The sequence below is a fragment of the Siniperca chuatsi genome, linkage group LG1, assembly GCF_020085105.1.
Source record: "Siniperca chuatsi isolate FFG_IHB_CAS linkage group LG1, ASM2008510v1, whole genome shotgun sequence".
Classification (NCBI taxonomy): Eukaryota; Metazoa; Chordata; class Actinopteri; order Centrarchiformes; family Sinipercidae; genus Siniperca; species Siniperca chuatsi.
This window is the reverse complement of record NC_058042.1, coordinates 31,490,387-31,513,541: the sequence shown is the minus strand read 5'-3', so window position 1 is coordinate 31,513,541 and position 23,155 is coordinate 31,490,387. Positions and strand designations below refer to the sequence as shown.

Here is a 23,155-nt window from a genome sequence, read left to right as displayed (position 1 = left end):
TGGAAAGACTGAAGGCAATCACAGTCAAGTTGACCAATCATCACTGGGCCCCATTCATCAGTTCTGCACCCCTACCAGTATGAGTATATTGTTCTTGTTCTTAGTATTATCAGTCATGTGATGACAATGATTATTATTTATTATTATGGTGGTATATGATGTATGTCACTACCTCTGTTTGTGTTTATGTACTGCCCCTTACACCAATAAAACTTAAAAAAACTATACTAATAGTAAGACGTAATGTTTTACATATTTGACACCCAAAAGAGGGCATAGTGATAATTTCTTGTTAGTTTAGTATGCTAATAAGACATTTTTTTGACAGAAGAACACAATTGTTTTCCCTCATTCTTTATTCCTTATTAATGGATAATGGCGAATAAAAATAAAAAAATCTCTTTTCAGGTGGGGCTTGTGCTTGGAATTCTTCTGTGGTAATATTTTATTTTGAAATATACCTGCATAGCTCCCTGCTCAATAGTCAATCTAAATGTGTTTCTCTAGAAAATATTTTATCTCACATTGGAGTATCTACCCCTAAAGCCTAAATGGCTGAAGAGAAATCAGCGTGCCCCATCTTTTGTATATAATCTCCCAAATGTTGAGGAATCGTACAGCGACATACATTGAATCTTTTAAAGGCGGAACAGTGTGTATAGCAAACAACAAAGGACCAGAGGGAAGTATTGTTCCTTGGACTATTGTTCCAATGCACTCAGAAGCTTCAAAAATCCTCTTCACTGCCCTCAGGACCACATTACTATAATGACAAGATGAACCTTATTATTCGAGCATCATACCAATGATTTTTAAAAAGTCGAAAACCAATGTAGTATCATTAAAAGTCAAGTGGAGTGTGCTGGATTGAAAACACTGAGGGATAACCTCCATTATTGAGGTAGAGCAGGGAGAAATAGAGAGACATAGGGAATAAAGATTTTTTTTTTAAAACTCTCCTACTTCTAAGGCATTACTGGAGAATTGAGAACATTAATAATAAGTGCTGCTTCATCTTTTGCACCCCTCCCTCCCTCATTCCACCCATCCTCTTTCCTCTTTCTTTACCGTCCACCAGCTACCCCCTCCTTTATCTCTCCAGCTCTCGTTCATCCTCTCCATTGCCACGCTTCACATCTCATTCTGATCAATGTCTTCTCCTGAGAACCTGGCTGAATTCAGATGAAAAGCTCAGCGCTCTCTTCACAAATCACACCTGAAAGCCTCGGTTACCTCTCCACTTAGACATCCATCTCTCCCCCTCAGCTTCTCTCTGTGCCCATGCTTTTCTCATCCTAAAAACGTATTCATATACTTTATGCATTTCTCCACATCTCTAATCTTTTGTCTCTTTTCTTCTTTGGCAATAGTCACATGAAACAAAGAGAGGCTACCCAGGAAAGAAGCTAAGAGAGAGGCAAGGGGTTGAGTGTGGTGATTGACCTGACCTGACCACCATGGCCATGACTGGACTCTGGACTTGCACTGTTTCTCTCCTAACAGACACTCTCATGAAATACAGACCGGCTCATCATTCTGAGGACACCGGGTCAGCTCTCTCTCTTTCGCTCCCTGCTGGTGAAATGCATACAATTCCACTTTCTATGGTTCACGCTCACGCTCACGCTCACACACACACACACACACACACACACACACACAGTTCACCTACTTCTATTCAGACTTTTGAAATGTGAAATGAGGTCTGACTGAAGCCAGCGGCCAGGGAGCGTCAGTGTGATGAAGTGAAACATTTGTGTTTTACTATCTCTTCTCTATATAATGATGATATGTTTTTATGTGTTTTGAATTTTGCTTAGCCCTCTCTAGTGGGTGAAATTTAATTTATAAAAGACAATTTCTGACTAAATATAGGAAGATCTATGTCATTTTAAACACCCTTCTCATTTGACAGACCACAGTTTTTTTTTTATCTTCTTGAAACTGCAACAGCCAAAGTATTACAGGCATAATCCACACTGTGCATTTCTGTTAGAGTCAAATTGGGTTGGATTGGTTGGATTTAAAAAGATGTTCCACTCTCATGGACTATGAATAAAGTAGAAATAACAGGGTTTTTTTTCTTGGGCTGGCAGAAAAAAACTGTCCAGGACAATGGTTTGAATCAGGCCTCATTCCCCCCTGTCCTAAATAACAGAAATGATTTGTGTACCTATTCTAGGTAGTGGATGATCTGCAGAGACCAGTATATATCATTGACGCTGAAAAGAAGTAAAAAGTGTTCACGACAGGTGGCCTGTTCAGACAAACTATACAGGCGATGTCTTTGGCAATTTCAGTTGGTCTTTTGGGAAAAAGGCGAAAGAGATTTGTCACATGAATCAGCCATCAATGAAGGAATATTTCAAAAACTCTTTGATACCATGTAAGGCTTAGGGTTTTTAGAAGAAGGTAGAAGTGTTTTAGCTAAATACAGTGGAATACAATACCATTTAATTGGATTCTCTCTCTCTGTATTCTGTATTTTTTCTCTTTTCATAAACAACTGTTGTAGGAGTGTCTCAAAACAAGACAACCTTGTTGAAGATTTCCTTTCTAATTCCACGATGGAGACATCTGCCTGATCTAACCTGAAATAGTATATTTAGGTTATAATGTATAATGTAATGTATAAATCTAATGTATTCAAATTAACAAAATTTTAATGCATATGCATATATATATATATATATATATATATGCATATATAGTGGTGTGCAAAAGTGTTCCTTCCTGATTTCTTATTTTTTTGCATGTTTGTCACACTTAAATGTTTCAGATCATCAAACAAATTTAAATATCAGTCAAAGATAACACAGTGTAAACAGTGAAAAAGTGATTGCCCCCTAAACCTAATAACTGGTTGGGCCACTCTTAGCAGCAACAACTGCAATCAAGCATTTACGATAACTTGCAATGAGTCTTTTACAGCGCTGTGGAGGAATTTTGGCCCTCTCATCTTTGCAGAATTGTTGTAATTCAACCACATTGGAGGGTTTTCGAGCATGAACTGCCTTTTTAAGGTTATGCCACAGCATCTCAATAGGATTCAGGTCAGGACTTTGACAAGGCCACTAGGAGTTTATGCATTTAAAAAATATATATTTTTAGTTATGTTAGGTTTTTGAACGTAAATCTGACAGTTTGTAAAAATGTGCATAGTTTTGCTGGTGGTTGAGTTTGAGTGAGAAAGCAGTTCATGAAATTTGAACAATGTGGTCATTGAATGCATTTTTTCTAAAAGCAATGAAAAGTAATCCCCAGTTTAGTTCACACTGACTGCTGCTCTGCTGACTGTGTGAAGAGTTTTGAAAAAGAGAACTCACATAAAGAAATATGACTTAGTCCAATTGTAAAACTTTTTACTGATGCAGTTGTGTTTGTTTACTATGTTGTGTGTATTATTTTGACAGTCAGTCCTACATCCAGCAAACAGACAATATCCCACATTTTGACTGACATATCCGATTTGTTGGAATTTAACACAGGCTTCAGCCAAAATATTGCCAGAAGCAAAACTGCTGCCTACAAAGTGTGGGAGCAGAGAGACAGCACAGCCTCGTTTGGAACGTTGACTCTCGCCGATGTGGGATTTCTCTGTGGTTTGACTTATCCAGTGCCTTTGTGATATATTTACTCACTTGTGTGCAGTTGTTTGGATTATGTTATATAGATTATGTGCGTGTCATTCAAGAGGTGGTGTTGTCAATTGTCCCACCATTGAGTCTGGTTCTGTCCAAGGTTTCGGCCTCTTAAAGGAAGTTTTTCCATGCCACTGTCGCCAAATGCTTGCTCATGGTGGGATTTGTTGGGTCTCTGTAAATAATATTAGTCTAGATCTGCTCTATAGGAAAAGTGCAATGAGATAACTTCTGTTATGAATTGGCGCTATATAAATAAATCAATTGAATTAATTAATCAGCCAACAAAACAACCAAGTTGACAGGAATTTATTGTGTCTACCTTAAAGGCCCCCACACATGATCAGCGGTAAAACTGCTCTGTGCTGGCTGTGTCACCCCTTGGCAGGGTGCACCTCTCAAAATTGCCACTGAGCACTGTGCTTAAAATTCTAATGATTTCAACTTTGACCTTTGTTGTCGCTGACCTTTCAAAGCGCAACCAACGAGATAACAGCTGTATGTGACTGTAGCCAGAAGCGACACATGCAAGCAGGGGAGGTAGAGAGTGCTGGAAGAAAAACTCAGTTCCTATAACACAACATTTAAAAACATATTGCCAGGAAAAGTAATGCATAGCGAAATGTCAGCAGTCAGATGGGGCTACCACGTTTTTGAATAGGCATATAGTTTACAAACTTAGCTAAATCCAGTGCTAAAGTTAGCTTAGCGCACTTTTTGATTATATTTGTGTCTGCACTATGCGCTGCACCCTACCTCGCGGTGAGCGACGAGCAAATTTCTTATCATGTGAAGGCAGTTTAAGTGTCGATATGGTCAAAACGCTAAAGAACACAAACAATGACCTACCTTTTGTTTGTGGGCGGCTAAATAACCGTGTAATTTCTCAGGCTGGAGGAAGGAGGGACCACCATGCACAGCAAAGCGAACATCCAGCATTCGCTCCTTCACATCCATTAGGCTAAAAATGTTGACATCATCAGGTGGAACGGAGAGCATCTCAGACAGGAAGTCCACCAGTAGCTCGTAGCGGCTCCGCTGCTTCCCTCTCAGTTCAATGAACTCCTTTGCTGTGATGTCTGAGAAACACACACACACATACGATTGGAATCTGTATAGTGTAAGTGACTTCATTATATCCACTCTGCTCAAGGATAAATCCAATTATTTTCTGGGCCTAAACTAAAAAATAGTCCAGAACACTCAAGACTGGAGCTGTGATGATAAATGATTGAAAATGACTCACTTCATCTGACAAAATCTTTTGTTAGGAAAGTTATGTTGTGGAAAGTTTTGTGTCTGTACTGTATGTCTTTTTTTCCTGTGTGTGTGTGTGTGTGTGTGTGTGTGTGTGCGCCTGCTAGCAGGTAAAGGCAGTTATTGGGAGTTAGATTTCAATACCTAACTGTGCCAGTTAAAGGTAATTACACTCTTGACAATTTGTGGTTCAATTTCTAATCACACTCAGCAGCAGGATCTTGAGGAATAAAGAAATCCTGCTCCCATGTTTTCCCAACACTAGTCCAGCACCTGTAGTTTAGCATGTCAGATTTGAATTTAAGGGCCACAACTGACTGTTTCAGACAAGATCAACTTTAAGCTTAATCTGTTGACCATTGGCCTTTATAAAGATTAACAGGTCTGATATGTCATGGCTGAGATCAGGCCAAAGACAATCAGAAACAAGCTCATATTATAAGAAATTTAGGCCAATTTTACCCCAGAAGAATCGACCAGCAGCAGAGACAGGAACAAGAAAAAAAGAGAAAGCTTCTGAAAGGGCAATGGCAAATTGGATAGCTTGTAGGTCTGAAGGATGACTACAGGGGAAAGATTGGGAGAAATGTGTGTGCAATAATGCACAAGAGACAGCGCTAAAGTGTATGTGTATGTGAATTCATAAGAAGGATGTGATCTAACCTGATTTCAAAATCTGTCATGGTTTTCAGTCTCAAATCAGAGCCCCACCTCAGACACCACGCCCTCCAAAACAAACAACAAAGTATCTAATTTGCACCACTATTGGCAGGACAAAATCATTTGTCAGTGATTTTCAAAACACATATGATCTGTCATCACCAGGTCAAAGGAAGCTTTGACTTGCTGGACAGTCATGATTGTGTTCTATACTGCATTCTACAGGAGTGTTTAATGTGTATTTTAAACTATAGCTTGCAAGAATATAATCCAGTGTGAAATATTTTCAACTATGACAAGACAGAGAGTCAGGGCGAGTGTCAAACCAGGCGTGTGAAAACATTTTATGTTTAATTATCTGTGTCCAGACCTGTAGTTCTGCTGACCTGAGCCAGACGAGTCCAAGCCAAGTAATAGGTTGGGTTTGGGATTTTTTGTTTGTTCTGTCTGTTTTTTCAGGCCTGGTTTGATTATTTTAAAATGTAATATATGAATAATTTTCGACTTATATAGTATCTGTCTGACTGTGCCCATCGATTGCATCCATGCATGTCATGTATTGCAAGTAGATTAACAAACTTGGAAGACAGAATGAGACAAGGTGTAGCATTAGAAAGCAATTGAAAAAATAAAGCACAAATATAACCGGTCTTGGGTCAATTTCTGTTCTCAAATGTGGCAGGACCAGTTAAGTTCAGCTGAGCTGGATCTTGCCTGCATCAGTGGCAGGCTAAACTCACACTCACATGTCATTGTACATTGCAACAGTTGTTGGTAGCTATAATTGTTCCCCCTATCTATACTGGTCTAGAAGAGATCCCTTCTTAATGTCATTCTGATGTAAGAGATAGGATACAAAATCCACAGCATTCCAACGTTCAGCTAAAGCTAATATGAGGCTTCAGAAGTCTTATTTACCCAAATCAAGTTGGCATATACAGTGGGTACGGAAAGTATTCAGACCCCTTTAAATTTTTCACTCTTTGTTTCATTGCATCCATTTGCTAAAATCAAAAAAGTTCATTTTATTTCTCATTAATGTACACTCAGCACCCCATCTTGACTGAAAAAAACAGAAATGTAGAAATTTTTGCAAATTTATAAAAAAAAACCCAACTGAAATATCACATGGTCATAAGTATTCAGACCCTTTGCTGTGACACTCATATTTAACTCACATGCTGTCCATTTCTTCAGATCCTCCTTGAGATGGTTCTACGCCTTCATTGGAGTCCAGCTATGTTTAATTAAACTGATTGGACTTGATTAGGAAAGGCACACACCTGTCTATATAAGACATTACAGCTCACAGTGCATGTCAGAGCAAATGAGAATCACGAGGTCGAAGGAACTGCCCAAGGAGCTCAGAGACAGAATTGTGGCAAGGCACGGATCTGGCCAAGGTTACAAAAGAATTTCTGCAGCACTCAAGGTTCCTAAGAGCACAGTGGTCACCATAATCCTTAAATGGAAGAAGTTTGGGACGACCAGAACTCTTCCTAGACCTGGCCGTCCAGCCAAACTGAGCAATCGTGGGAGAAGAGCCTTGGTGAGAGAGGTAAAGAAGAACCCAAAGATCACTGTGGCTGAGCTCCAGAGATGCAGTAGGGAGATGGGAGAAAGTTCCAGAATGTCAACTATCACTGCAACCCTCCACCAGTTGGGGCTTTATGGCAGAGTGGCCCGAAAGAAGCCTCTCCTCAGTGCAAGACATATGAAAGCCTGCATAGTTTGCCAAAAAACACATGAAGGACTCCCAGACTATGAGAAATAAGATCCTCTGGTTTGATGAAACCAAGATTGAACATTTTGGCATTAATTCTAAGCAGTATGTGTGGAGAAATCCAGGCACTACTCATCACCTGCCCAATATAATCCCAACAGTGAAACATGGTGGTGGCAGCATCATGCTATGGGGGTGTTTTTCAGCTGCAGGGACAGGACGACTGGTTGCAATTGAAGGAAAGATGAATGCGGCAAAGTACAGAGATATCCTGGAAGAAAACCTCTTCCAGAGTGCTCAGGACCTCAGATTGGGCTGAAGGTTCACCTTCCAACAAGACAATGACCCTAAGCACACAGCTAAAATAACAAAGGAGTGGATTCGGAACAACTCTGTGACCATTCTTGACTGGCCTAGCCAGAGCCCTGACCTAAACCAAATTGAGCATCTCTGGAGAGACCTGAAAATGGCTGTCCACCAACGTTCACCATCCAACCTGACGGAACTGGAAAGGATCTGCAAGGAAGAATGGCAGAGGATCCCCAAATCCAGGTGTGAAAAACTTGTTGCATCATTCACAAGAAGACTCATGGCTGTACTAACTCAAAAGGGTGCTTCTACTCAATACTGAGCAAAGGGTCTGAATACTTATGACCATGTGATATTTCAGTTTTTCTTTTTTAATAAATTTGCAAAAAATTCTACATTTCTGTATTTTATCTGTCAAGATGGGGTGCTGAGTGTACATTAATGAGAAATAAAATTAACTTTTTTGATTTTAGCCAATGGCTGCAATGAAACAGAGTGAAAAATTTAAAGGGGTCTGAATACTTTCCGTACCCACTGTACCAAAATTATAATCTCGTTAGTATGAAATTCATTTAGTTTCCCCAGACAGTGCTTCCTTGCTGAGCTGCTGTGGAGGGATAGTAACATAAATGTGGAATTTTGTGCATAAAAAATACTAACATTGGGAAATACACAATGACAAGATCTCTTATATTAAAATTGCATTAGACAGGGGTCTCTTCTAGGCCAGCATGGACAGGAGGAGCAAGTACTGTGAGCAAAAATTACTTTATTGTACATGTGGGCATATGAGTCTTGTTTTAAGATAGACTTGAAAAAATGTGAGTCTACCCTTTAACTTGAGGACTGATTCCAAGGACTACCAGAAACTCCCCTACGTCACAAACGTATCTTCATAATCAACATTCTGAGACTCAAACTGGTTCTCAAAGAGACAGACGTACAAGAACACACACACATATAAAAAGGGTTGGGCAGGGTGATTAGGTTTGTGAGTGCGTACAGAGGGACAGAGCCTACGCATTAAGAGACAAGACAGGGGGCTCAGAGTGGGCTCAGTGGATACAGCGTGAGGGATCGAGGCTAATGTCAGCTCCCATCAGTCATTCCAGCGGGAGAAACAAGGATACAGGAAGACAGCGAGACAGTCAGAAGGGATGGGGGCTGGGGGGAGAGGGTAGTAACACCTAATGCAGAGTGGCAGCCTTTGCACCTGGCTTTGGTCCAAACTCACAATTCACTACTGCTTTCACCTTCCCAGTGGGTTCATTTGAGTTGGGTGTCGAGGCGGTAATGCACAGACACACTCCTACCTGTAGGCTTGTGATTTCACAAAAATAGGCGCAAATAGGCATAGATATCCTACTCATGCAGTAGTATACTGTTGTGAGAAAGACTGAGACAAAACAGTGAGATAGACCACTATCATGGTCTTTGTTCAATTTGTTGTGCTTCTTTCTGAACAAAGTCTTAGTATGACCAAAAGACAGTGGAGCCTTTTTTACAGGTGCTCTTTAGACCAAGTCGAGCAACTGGGGATTTTTTTACGCTTTGAAGACCTTTGAAGTCTTGAACACTACCTTGAAACATTTTTGAAAGGAACCAAATATTCAACACCATGCTTCTACAAAGAGAAATAGAAGAGAAGCAGATGTTACAGGATTGTCTCTTCACTGACAGACAACTGCTGTCACTTCCCATGAAATTCTACTTAAGAAAGACAATTTTACTTGAAAAGTAATGCGTTGATTATTTATAGGTAGGGAAAAAATTATTAATAGTAAATATCTATTTTAAAAAAAGAATAACTAAATCAAATATTAAAAGACAAAAAATAAAGTAATGCTGCAAAAAAGTAATTATTGAATCAGCTTAGCTATTCTGACATGTGTTTATGTACCCTGCCTTTATCAACTTTGTATCACAATAAAGACAACGCAGGTAGCTAATGAGGCCAATAAAAACACATCGGTAATTAGCACAATTGTGTGCAGCATTATGCAGATGGAACTCAGCTGAAACATAAATCTATCCTACCTTAACTGTATTCAGTGTAGACTGTTTTCTCTTAAACAAACGCTACAATGATAATTCTGAGGCCCTGTCAATAAATTACTTTTGTTTCTCATATGATGCTTGTGGAGAAACGACAAATGTTTAATCTGCGATGTCGTGGTTTTAAACCACTTTTCTTTCAGGACTCCACTCAGTGATTAAAGGAACAGCTGGTGGGAACAGTAGGGAAACACACGTGTTTGCCAAAATCAGACAAGAAGGTGGACTTTAGTTTAATATCTGTCAAGCCAACACACCTACAGATCCAGGGAGTTTTAATTGACCACAATGACTACAGGAAGCTGCTTACCCAACTGACCTATCAGAAGAAAATAATTAACTTTGTTATCAATGTAACGATAATTAAAAATGCAAAATATTTGCTCGTTGCTGCTTCTCAAATACAATCGTTTGCTTCTTTTCTAAGTCTGACATCATTGTAAGTTGAAAATCTTTGAGCTCCGGACTGTTGGTTTGCCAAAGCAGGCAATTTAGTTTAAGAATGCTATCTTGTGCTCTGGGAAATTAGAGTTATTTTCTCATACCTTTGAAATCTCCCTCTGCAGTTATCACCAGGTGAGTAGTACTCCTCATGACCACTAAACTGACTTTGAGTGCCCCTTTGATTGGCAATGAAAATAATGACTGGTTGCAGCCATAATTCAATGCTGAAAGTTGATGCGGCAGATTTGTTGGCATGATGGTGCTCATACAAGATCATAACACCTTCCCTTATCCCATGGATCTGGTTTAATAAACACACAAAGAAAAATGAATAGAAAAACAAGGCAATGAGGTTTTCATACTTGCATTTTTAGCTATCATAGACTGACATCTATAAGGACAGTAACAGGGGATAAAATATTTTCCCAATTTATGTGTATTGATCCCAATATGCATGTATGCGAAAACAGAGATAGAGAATTATTTTGGTTAGAACTCAGTACTGCATCTTCTGTGAAAGGACAATCTCTTGGCAGGGACAGTTTATCAAGTCCTTCTCCCTTCATCATGTAAACACAAACCACATCAGCCTGCTGTATGCAGTGTATGTACTCATCAGGTGCTTGTGATTAGGCTTTCCCCCGTGAGCACAATGCATTTCACTCTAAACTAAGGTTATGTGGACATTTCAAGGACTTTTTGTTTATCACATATTTTACCTTTCCATCAATATCAAGAAAGAGAGAGGGAGCAGGAGTTAGCCTTAATCTCAGCAAGGCAGATTTAACTAGTGCTTTCTTTGAGCGTCCTTATTGCATTCCACATTTGTTCTTGAAATGGGATTTAGAATGTCAAGAAGGGTGTAAGTAATGCTATAAGTAGAATATTTTCATAATCCCCAAGACTGAGAATCAATGAGACTGTTTACTCAAAAGCTCCACATGGAAAAATAAAATCCTGGAAATGGCTTCTGTTACATATCCTACACACACACACACCACACTTTTGGTACCTTGCCTCAAGGTACCTTTGGTACCGTGATCTCAAAGTCATTAATCCTTGATATTACATTTTGTTTTAATACCTCAAACTTACATTTTTGGTGAATTTGTTCATTGCTGAACTGCAGGTTAAAGTGTGTGAGTGATTTTGACACTGTATTCACAGCAGTGCTCTCTCTGTTACAACCAGGGCCTATTACAGTAAATCAATACACTCTGCAGCTAACAGCCCTTTCATGACAATGTAGTCTATTAAAAATCCTCAATAAAGTGACCATCCCACAGGGATAAGTTGTTGACAAACCTAACTTTATAATTCTAAATTAAATGGAAGAAAATAAATAACAAAACTGAGAGCTGTTTCTTTAATTTTGATTTCCATTAATCATCTTAAACATATATTTGCTAATCTACATTTTGTGAATGGATTCATTTGCCTTACACAAATATTGAAATGTGGGCACCAGCTGTTCTCCACTATACTGTCTCTGGGTTTGGTGCACATTCATTTACCTCAGTCCTGTTTTCAGAATGAGAAGCAAATCCTTTTATCTACTTATATGAGCCTTGACTCTCCCTTCCATTATTTTCTTTCCTTCTTTCTCTCCCTCTACTCTCCTCCCGTCTTTGGAGTGCACCCTATGGCCTCCCCCTCTGCTTCTATTTCAATATCTCTGAAATCATAAAAATCCTTCAGCCATGTCCCATTTCTCTAAAGCGAATTTAATTCTGAACAGACAGCCGATGTGCTGTACCTCAGGTAATGATGGATGCTGCTCAACATGTGAGGAGAATGTGCTGGCTGAGCAAAACCGACTAATTATTTTGCCAGCATAAGTAATGGAAACAGGCTTTTCTGTGTGTGCGCCAATGACAACTGAGATCCCATGAGTCAGGGGAGAGGGATTAATAATGGGTGTAATCTTTTGCTAAAGAAACATCTTTAACTGAGAGTGTGACAGTTCTTTGAAACACAGCAAACAACTAGAGCAAACAGTAATCAGTGCTCATTAATTTTCTATGACTGGAGACAAGTCTGCAAATAATGACCACATTCTTCAACACTCCCTTGTCAGCAGTACTAAGTTTAGCACAGTTTTAGTTTTTAGGCAAAACTGAATTTTATCAGCTAATAACAAATCGGTATTGATAGAGGTCCTACCTGCTGCTGTAATAACATGAATGTCACAAGCCATCTGCTTGGAAGGCCAGAAACAAAGGGGTCAAGCACTTTGCATCTGTTTTGTTTTGACATTCATACCAAAGGAGCGGCACATGAAACAGCCCAAAGCTGAACTGGAAATTATAAGTCAAGAACAGTTTTTGGTGGACCAGGGAGTATCAGGATTTACATTGTCAGTCTTAATGAGGAGAAAGGTCAGTCTCAGAGTAAGTTCTTACACTACTGTATAATGTTCAGAACTATAACTTAATTGCCATACATATCTGGTCTTCACTATATCCACTCAAGACAAGTATGAGTGCAGCTGAAAGTGTAAATGAAAAAAAATGTACAGACAATGATAAAGGATTGGTGGATTGCGTTAACACCACACACAGTGATGGAAATAAGTCTTGGACTTATTTTCATCACTGTGGAAAAGAGTTTCCCTACGGGGATCAATAAAGTATTTCTGAAGACTTCATTGATCTGTCCCTGACAAAACATGATGTACATTATAAATAAAGGGTTCAACGTTGAGTTTTTTTTTTTCTTTTAGTCAGAAATCTGCTTGTCCAAAGTCAATTTTTACTTTTACTACAAACTGGAGTGGTGTATAATACCTCATTCGACAGCTGTGGAGGACTCAATGGACAGACAGACAGACAGACAGACAGACAGACAGACAACATCAGCTGTCTGTGAACAGCAGACCAAAACCAAACCCACACACAGCATCAAATGGTAGGGGGTCAAAGGTCATCGACCAAGAGTCAGTGGACAGCCAGAGAAAGACCAAGGAGGACATTCACATGTGACACCAGAGACCATTTTTGACCAGACACAGAGACAGGTTTGTGTGTAGTGTCAATCTTACCTGTCAAGCGAAGAGACCCTGAGTTGTAGATGGCTTCATCTCGCAGCTCTCTCACGTGCACGGTGACAGTAGAGACGGCATCTGGCCAAACTCCATCAGACACACAGACCTGGAACTCATAGGTTCCGGGTGGGGCATTCTCCTTGATGATCAGGAAACCTGTTCGCTTGTTCAGGATAAAGTAACTGAAGGAAAGAACAAACACACAGACACCCACACCAGTTTTAAAAATGATGACAGATGACAAAATTTTAGTGCCTTGTTCTAAATCACACTAGCTGTACAGGGATGAATAAGTTTAACCTCTCAACCTCAAGAACCGACACAGTGTAAAATGCCTTTTACATGTTCAGACAGCCAACCTGATGAGCCCACAAAAACAAATCACTAACCACTGCATCCACTTTTATGCAGTGACTTAAATAGCAACTGTCCACACAACAGTTCTTTTAAAAAGTATTTGCTAATAACTGCTGAATCTATAGGAATGACATCTGGCGTGGTGCTGATTAGTCATTAGGCTATTACCAACGACTCAGTGAGTCTGCAGAGATCAGAAATTTCAGTTATTTCAAAGGTCAACACAATAACCGGCTAAGAGGGGAGAAATGCTCAGTATAACCTGCATGTTTATTGTCTATAGAGCCAGAGTCAACCAAACCCAACATTATACAGCATGTTATGGCTAGCGAGCCGTGGCTATGCAAGCCGCTGTAACCAGTTCTCTTTATACACCCAGTGCTGTGAGCCCGCACCTCCCCAATGTCTTGCCGGTGAGCTGGAGGCATATGACAGCTAGAGTAACTAAGCTTGGAAAATAGCGATATGGGGCACTAAATTGGATGAATTTACTATTCATCAGACCACAAATGAGACAAGAATTAGGTTGGAAAAACAGTAGACACCGCCAGAGCGGAGTGTTTCTGGGGGCCGGGCATCACTGCTTGCTGTACAAAAACACACAACTTTTATATCTTTACTCACTGATTTTGGCGAAATTGCATCATATTTTATGGAGAAAATATTTTCTGGTTTTCCACCTGATGTCCTTCAGCTGCTGTGCTGACTTTCGGTGAGTTTTCTGATGGACAGATAGCTTTAAAGTAACCGCTAACTGCTGTTATTGTAGGTGCCATTAGCTAGTTAGCTCAGTTAGCCATGCAGCTAGTGGTCCTTGAGATTAGGAGCTCGGAGCCCGTATTGAGTGTTGTTGTTCACATACTGCTAGCCCAGGAGCTTTGGACCACTGGGAGGAGGAGGTTTTCAGGCCCGGGCTCCGAGCTCCCAGTCTGGGCAGAGCTAACAGAGGTAATGGTAGCTAAGGTTAGCAGTAGTTAGTGGTTACTTTAGCAACAAGTAAAGACATCTGTCTATGAAAAAACTAACTAAAACTAACTTTCCTTTGCAACCAAAAAAAGCACTTTCTGCGAGACATACTGAACAACCTCCAAAAACTTGAAGAGTAGTACTGAGCAGAGTAGTCTCCCATAGCCAGACCTATCTCCACACTTACATTTAGTGCTATTAACGTTGGGAACGCTCAGAGCCTTGCTCTAGCTCTGTTTGAGGGTGTGTCAAACTAGCCGCTAGACATGTATGCAAATGTGTGCCTTGGTTATGTAACCAAGGTATGGAACAAGAGGCAGGAACAATTCCAACAAGGCGTGTCAGGCAGTGTTTTCCATGGTGTTTTCTGTGGGAAAGAAGACCACCCTTTGGCATGGAAATTGGGCTTTGTGGCTTTTCAGACCTTTTACATGCACAAAAATGCTAAACAACAATATGGCCTCTTTAATATTGGGTATCTGCCGATCCGATTCTTACATGTTGATTAAATATGTATTTGACGCACTGAACTGGACTGATGAGCAGTTAGCCATCAGTGTATGAATGTGTGTGAATGGGGTGAATGTGATATGTAGTGTGAAGTACTTTGAGTGGATGGACTAGAAAGGTGCTATACAAGTACAGTCCATTTACCACCTGATAGGACACCCACCTGTCACTCAGAGGCCTTAATTATGCAAAACTTTAAGCCTTCATAGAATTTTTTTTATATATAAAAAATCATCCCCTGTACAGTTGTCATGAACAGGTAAATTAGCTATAGAGACCAAAACTGTTTTTTGTACCAGGCTGTAAACATGTTTATTTCTGCTGTAAAGTTGGGTGTTTTAACATTGGGGGTCTATGCGGATTAACTCGATTCTGGAGCTAGCCTCAGGCGGCCATTTGAGGAACTTGGCACTTCCATGTTGCCTTAATTTTTCACCCCCGGAGGTTGCCGGTTGGGTAAGACAGAAGACAATAGGGATAAGATAAGCAAGGTTTTAGGTTTGGCTAAACTGGCTATATAGCTATATCGGGTGCCTTTTGTTGAAACATGTTCAGCTTTTTATAAAGTCGATGCGCTTGTCACTTTTCATGAACCGACCAATAACAGCTTTGTTGGAGCTGGACCATAAAAAAAGGTTGACATGCTACAGCAAACTTTTGAAATGTTGAACTCATTATTATGCATGAATAGTTATGATTATTGACATTAGTACTTAGCATTAACAAATTAGAGACTAACCACCAATGTAGACCATTTTTGTTGCACAAGGATTTAATAAAGGAACCAAACCTACAAATTTTAAACTGCTGTATATTAATATATTGCCTATAGTATACGATTATATGAAATTATATGAATTTACTAACTTTATGTAGTTAATATATTAATACTATACTAATACATTTGTTAAGCTTAAATGAAAGTTAAACTGGTAGATTCAGACTCCTGAAATTGATGTGACGCGATCCACTCGAGAGAAGACATATCACTGTGTTGGAGTTTTTGGTACTATAGAAACACTCGTGGTTGCACAGTGTTGTTACAGAGTGGAGCTCTTCTCTCACAAATGATCTTTGGCGGAGTACAGACATGGGATTGCAGGGAGCACTTTAACCTGACAACAGACACATTTACTTTTTGCCTGTTAACAAGTTAGTCACTGAATTAATATTAATTAGCGACAGCTGATATGATCTGCCACCAGCGACATTTTCACTTACATATGCAGCGGGATGCTGCACTGTTGAGCCTGAGGTCAGGTGGAGAAAACCAGTCCAGACCAGCCTTATTTTAGCTAATTCATTAAAATATGCTTGGATGGGCCGCTATATCGATCATTAGGATCTGATTGGGACATCTCTAATTGTCACTGAAGGTAATCTGGGATTTAGCAGAATTTCCCAACATCAATGTTCTTGTCTGGCGACAGGGTTGCAAAATACAGTGTCATCACTATCTGCTTCAAAACTTAGTGCCTGCTGAACAGAAACACTTTCTGAACAGAAATAGCAGCATATAAACAACAGAAAACTTTGCTATAGTGTAACCATGAAAAATTACACTAATTGAAATTCATTTTTACCATTTTGACACTAACAAAACAGTCTTGGCAAACATGTTGCAAGCGCTGACAGGTGAGCCAATATGTTAATTGTGGACTGCGATCCAGGTTTTTCTTTGGGACACAAGGTATAATGTGCATTACTTTATACTATAAACACAATTTTATCATGAAAGATATGTATGATAGAGTGAAGCTACGTGATATAAAGGTTCAACGTACAATAAAGGCTTAACACCCGTTCCCTGTCTGGCTGTCTGCAGGACCTGTTCCAACTGTCCAAGATGAAGACAGACCAATACAAATACAACATTTTTTATCCCCCTCAGCCATGTGTTCTCAGCCATGTGTTTTACTCAGTGTTTTATTCTGTGTTTTAGTGTTTACTCTGTTTTCTGCTGTAAACCAATGGCCCTCTGGGACAATAATAGAAAGTGAGCAGAGACTGTGCATTAGGGAGAGGGAGGCAAGGGAGAAAATGAGACTGACTAATAGGCACAAAGACATGCGAGGAGGCAATATCACTTGGTCCTTGTCTCCATGCTCCCCTTGTACAGTAAATGAGCTCATTCAAGTTTAATTACAGAGGAAATCGAAGGCAGAACCTTGGCAAATCAAATAATAAACCACTTGTAGAGACAAGGGCCACATTAACTCATTTTACAGCATATGTAGATTACGTTTTAAGTCTAGCACTTAATTCCAGGTTTCACTGAAAGACAATTTTACATCTCATGTAAAACCACCAATACTTTCCCACTTGGTACTTCCCAATTTGCTGAAGCCTGCTTTTATTGACGTTTATGTCAACTACTTACATTACTGGCCACTCCTATTCCAGTCAAAGTAGGACACTTGCAGTAAAACAAGATGCATTGATGTGCTAATTCAAAATACAAATTTCCTTTCTGTGTTGTTGGTTTAACCAAACAACATGGTAGATACAACTACAATACCACCTCCAAAAACACCAAACATTGAATAGCTCAAGTACACACTTACTGTGAACCACAGCAATTTTGGTTGATTTGATAGGCTCCGTTTTGTGAAAAGCCAGTACAGCAGTGATAAGACAATGTGTTCTGAACTTAACTTAGGTTTGAAACTTCAAGAGATGAGAGCTGTTATGAAATGTTAATAGCTCATATTACACCCAGTTCTCTATATGGGCTGAACTTTAAATTTGAGTGAGACGGGAGAAACGTTTCTCATTTTGAGTTCAGCTCAGTTTAGAAGACTGGTTGTCTTTTGCCAAGACAACCTACATAGATATCTGAAGTGGTAATAATGGCCTTTGGACAATTTTGAGCATGATCCTTTATGAGTGCAAACAAATAAAACACAGGAGTATTTCACCACCACCTACTGTACAGAAAGAATCTATCTGCAAAAACAACTTATATTTCAATAAAATATACACCTTAACTGTAGTTGTTGGTTCAACTGAAATACTTTCAAGCTCTAACATTACAGAATATATACATTGCTTCATTGACAAATGTTATAGACTCAACAGGCTTACTTCATTAACCAAAAATCATCCAATTTAACTATGTTAGGATCTTAAACATCTCTTGGAAAGAGAAGAGGCCCAACCATCATCAACACTCACTTGAAATTGTTTAGGACACAGTTCTTATTAGAAATTATTGATACATAAAATTAATTTGGACAGTGGTGTACCCATGTTTGTGGATGGCAAGTCTGTGTTTTAGGCTGATACAATTGTTGTATTTTCATTACAAGTCTTTCATCAAGTCTTGCATATTACAACTTTCTTTTTCCTGGGCAATAGTTCTAAACTGTGAGGAATCCAGCATGAATGGTTCATGAAGGGTCATATTATTTACCTTGGCACATGTCCTTCAAAGACGTATGTCTTGTTGTCCCAGTCATCAGGGTCAGGAGAGTAGACCTTTCCAAGCACTGTAGTTGGCATACGGCCTAATGACAGAAAAAAACATCAGTTTATCAGTTTCCCATTTTAAATGAACATTAACTCTGTGCATATAAGTTTTGGGTGCAAACATATTGCTCTGCACTGGCTTTCCATTTATTCAGGAAAACTTTCAGGGTAAGAGTAGTTGTTGCCTCTCTGCATGTGTATTTCCAAGTACATGTGTTTAAGTGTGTGCTGCATGCATTATGCCTATAATACAAGTAATACCATACATCAAGTGGAAGAGCCTTGAAAATCATGACAATACATAAACTAAGAAGTGACATTGCAGGCAGTTGGCATAGGTAGAAGGAAATACATAACAGAAAATGCGGTTTGAATACACAATGATTCTAATCATGTAAAACGAACTGTTGTTGCTTTCACGCTCTTCTCTTCAACTCCTCACTCTCTGAACCATGTGGGAATTATTCTTAGGGTATCCTTCACAATTTAAAGGCAGACCTAGACGTGGAATTAATTAATTAATTAACTTAGCTGTGATTAATTACACGTCAAATCGAGAAATGGCTTGCCTTTGTGACCCTTAGAACAGCACCATGGGAGTAATTCTGACTAAATACCGATCAAGCGGACAGTGAGTGGGTTGAGGCAGAGGTGAAAAACACACTAAAAATGTTGTGTGTCTGTGTGTGTTACTGCACACTGATGAAGAATTAATTGGCTTGCAGTATGAGCTTCACCTACAGAGATAGAAAACTACCTTTGAGAGCAAAAAAAAAAAAAAAAGGCATCAATATTTGCTGATCTTTTTCTGTGTCTTTGAACACCATAATCTAAAGACGGAGATGACCCTCTCACCTCGGTGACTATTGATGAAAATTTTCTTCTCCCCTGCCACATGTGCGTGATCATTTTGGTCACCGATGGTCACTGTCAGGGTGCTGGTCACTGTTTTGGCTGGATGACCACTGTCGCTCATAATGATAGGAATGAGGAACTCCTTTTGGCGCTCGCGGTCAAATGTCCTCAGGGCTGTTAGTGTCGCCGTGCCATTTAGGTTGTCCTGGAGGTAGAAATCATTGCTGTGGCGATACTCGGAGGGGACAGTGAAGTGGAAGGGCGGGCCATTCTCTGGAGAGTCATGGTCCACAGCTCGGAGGAGTGTCGACGTTTGGTTCAACCTTACTACCTAAACAAGGAGGAAGATCATAAGGGATTGTGGCTAGCTCAGGTTGGATTTTTTCATCCATGCCACCAATGAATAAAATGGATAAAATAATTTTAAAAAAATCATAAAAATTATCCGTTGCTTCTTCCCAACTTCCTTCTTTTGACCAAATCATAGCATTATATCAATATGTTACATGTTTACTTGAAATCAAACCCAGTCAAGCCTACCTGTGGTCCGGCTACATTCTCAAAGACTATCGGGGAGTATGCTGCCTCAAACTCTGGTCCGTTATCATTTACATCCAACAGAGGCAGCTGGACTGTGGCACTGCCTGTTAGCGGTGGAACCCCATGATCGGTTGCTATGATAACCAAGTGATGCTGGGGAATCCCCTCCCGATCCAGAGGCCGGGCTACAGAGAGTACACCGGACTGGTCAATGGTGAACAGCCCCTCAGGATCTGAGTCCTCTGATAGGCTATAGGTGATGTCGCGGTTCTGGCCTGAATCAGAGTCACTGGCCACCAAACGTGCCACACTGGTTCCCACAGTGATGTCCTCAGGTAGTGGGGCAAGAGACAGGAAGTGTGGAATGAAGACAGGAGCATGGTCATTATAGTCCTCCACCTCCACCACACAGTGCAGAAGGCTGGAGAAGTCCAGGTCTTCAACCTGAAACAGGAACCACATACAGTCTCACATGTCATACAAGTGCAGTATAGGCAAGATTTAAATGGAGACATCCATCTTATCAGCCAAAGTAAGGCTGGGTTAGGCTGCAATGTTTCCAGGGCACCCTACGGTAATTGTGATTGTAATTAATTGTAATTTTTGCCAAACAGATTTCTGATGCTGTGCATAGTCAGCAGTTGGAATTTTCTACCAAACAAATACAACTTAGCAAAACAGTAGTGATCAGCCCCCTGTTATCAATTTTTTGTTGTTCTTTTACACTCTTGGCTATAAAGCAAATCACACCATCAACATTTGTGTGCTGGATTTTTATATAACCTTATAGAATGTTTGGTTATTTTCCAACAGCTACCTCTCACTGCAACCAATATGAAAAGTTGTCTTGTGGAACTTTAAAGTTCCTGTCTGTAACTGACATATGACACCTTCTGTTTGACTGGCTTTATAGCGTTCTCTTCACCTTGAAATTCTTGGTCTTAGCTTTTGATGGAGGGGCTGACAGGTTGGTTTTAGGGATTTATGAGCACTGAAGAAAAACAAATAACTCTGAGATCAATGCTTACGAAATTTCCCAAAACTTTTTCCATTTTTTAACATCAGTTTGAACAATTCTCAAAACTTTCCAGGAACATACTGTATGGGAATGTACCCAAACTTAGGATGTCTACTAAAATCCATTTCATATTTTCAACAATTCAAAATCAGAAACCACAGCACTGTTTATCATCTGGCTTCTGTCGGTCTTGACTAAAGCTGTGTTCAGACTACCGGCAACAAAGCACCAGGCTACAAGGCATTTCTCAATGGAAGCGGGTGACATGAAGCTACAAACTGACGCCCGACACTTGTCGCTGGGTGACGAGCGTGAATCGCTACAAATCAAAGTTGAGCTGGCCTCAACTTTTTTCAGTGCTCCAATAACGCGGTGAAGTGTCCACCAATCTTTTGTTTCACTGGTCCCACTCTGTGTTCCATTCCGTTTAAAGAAATGGATGAAAAACTTATTCTTGCTGTTAGCCAGTTCACAGTGCTATTTAACCCTACCCTTTTTTACCGTAACATTAACAAAAATAAATGCACCTTGGCAGAGGCTGGCTACGGGAGCACCAGGTATGTAACGTGCATTTTTAAATGCACAATGACTAGCTGTGGTACTGTGTTATTTACTGTAACTAAGTTAGCTGATGCTATGCTACGTCAATGAGTGATTGAGCAACAATTCAACAGCGACACAGCGACAATGGCCACGCTTGGCCGTTTTGTAGCTTTAGCGCTGGTAGTCTGAACACAGCATCAGACTCTATATCCCTTTGACACATGCTGCATACCCGTCACTGGGGTTCCTTCCACAAAAGTGAAATTAAACCCCATCAATTAGAGAGACATGGTACAGAAGCTGAATTAAAGTAGTCTTTAATAGTGCAAGACTGTGGTTTGAACGGGGCTTTTGGAACATTCCACATACCTTCAGTGTGAGGTTGAACCTCTGCTCGCTGTGTCGTTCATAGTCCAGACGTTTCTTAAGCCTCAGGGTGCCATGCTGCTCCTGCTTGTGACTGACCATGTAGAACTTCTGCTCTTGGTCTCCAGCCACAACACTAAAGGTCAGCTGGGCATTTTCTCCAGTGTCTCTGTCCTCTGCAGCAAGCTCCAGGACCTTAGAAAAAGCAGTAACATCATGTGAATAAAGTATGTAGGACTCTGTCTCATTGGGAATGTTGGCTTTTTACATTTTTGATACACTAATTGACATCTCTCTAAGGTGGTAGTGTGTTTTTGACAGTGGCAGAGTAGCAGAGTTTGAAACAGTGCAGACAATGTGGTTTCTGGTTGCTGACAGCTTGTATTGTGACAATATTTTGCTACAGATTAAACAAAATTCTATAGATAGTCTACATGTTCTAAAAATGGGAACTACAGAAGGTGCAGAATTAAATTGTGTGAATATACAGGACAAAACATTAGCTTTCAATGGCAGATGATGTGCCTTTTCTGCACTACACAGTTTCTTACCATTATGGGGCAAAAAGCCCTGAGATACTACCAGCTAATCAAGTTGTTATGACTAACGTGTTTCCTAGTTACACAACTAGCAGACATAGAGCAACATGGGTATCCTACTGGAGTATTGAAGTCCAATTTCCACCGTTTAGCCCCCAAAAAAGTAGAAAACTCATAAATTGTGGTTTGTTAACAATGTTGTAGAGTGAGAAATAAGAAGGGAAAGAGTTTTAAGAGAGTGCAGTGAGGACATCATCAGTCATTTTCGTTTGCCTAAAGAAACTCCTGAGCCTGACTGGCGAGTAAGCAGAAGTAGTGAGCCATGCCACATTAAGAAGCCACAGCATCTTAGCTCTGCTACAGGTCAGCACTGCAGTGAGATTTTATACAACTGGAAGTTTATAAGAACTGGATACCGGACTCAAAGATGGCACCCCGTCACTTGAATCAAAATTGCTCGTCCCATACATAAGCTGAAAAAAGTTTTCTGGCTTCCGGTTTTGCTTCCGCTTTGTCTGGCCCATTGCACATGCACTTTGAGAGTTTCTCCCGCTTGGCCAATAGACTTCATATTGGGATGACGTTGTGCACTTTAAAACCCATGGGGACTCAGGGAACATTTTACAACTATAAAGCCTTCAGGGTTTAAAAATTCATACAACAAAGACTAATAATTGACCTTTTTGCAGTTCCAGGTGCCCTGTCAACAGTTTTTTTCCCCTATAAAAATATATGGGTATCTGTTGCCTTTAGTTTGGTTTAATGGTTTAATTTAAATAATGTGGTCACATTTACATCTATGCAGACACAAGACAAACCAGAGTTGTGTTTTTTTCTAATTTCTTTGTTTAGTTTTTTGAT

At 40.0% G+C, this 23,155-nt stretch overlaps 1 protein-coding gene across 4 annotated transcripts in view; it reads right to left on the bottom strand.

The window, feature by feature from the left end:
• si:ch211-186j3.6 (neural-cadherin) overlaps positions 1-23,155 on the bottom strand; it is a 310,397-nt gene that overhangs the window by 110,223 nt on the left and 177,019 nt on the right. For all 4 annotated transcript variants that reach the window (XM_044167606.1, XM_044167542.1, XM_044167692.1 and 1 more), the window contains 6 exons: positions 21,759-21,950; positions 19,829-20,272; positions 19,289-19,619; positions 18,378-18,471; positions 13,130-13,314; positions 4,491-4,720 (listed from right to left, as the gene is read on the bottom strand). In XM_044167606.1, coding sequence (XP_044023541.1) covers positions 4,491-4,720; positions 13,130-13,314; positions 18,378-18,471; positions 19,289-19,619; positions 19,829-20,272; positions 21,759-21,950 — 1,476 coding nt within the window. The remainder of the gene's footprint in view (positions 1-4,490; positions 4,721-13,129; positions 13,315-18,377; positions 18,472-19,288; positions 19,620-19,828; positions 20,273-21,758; positions 21,951-23,155) is intronic.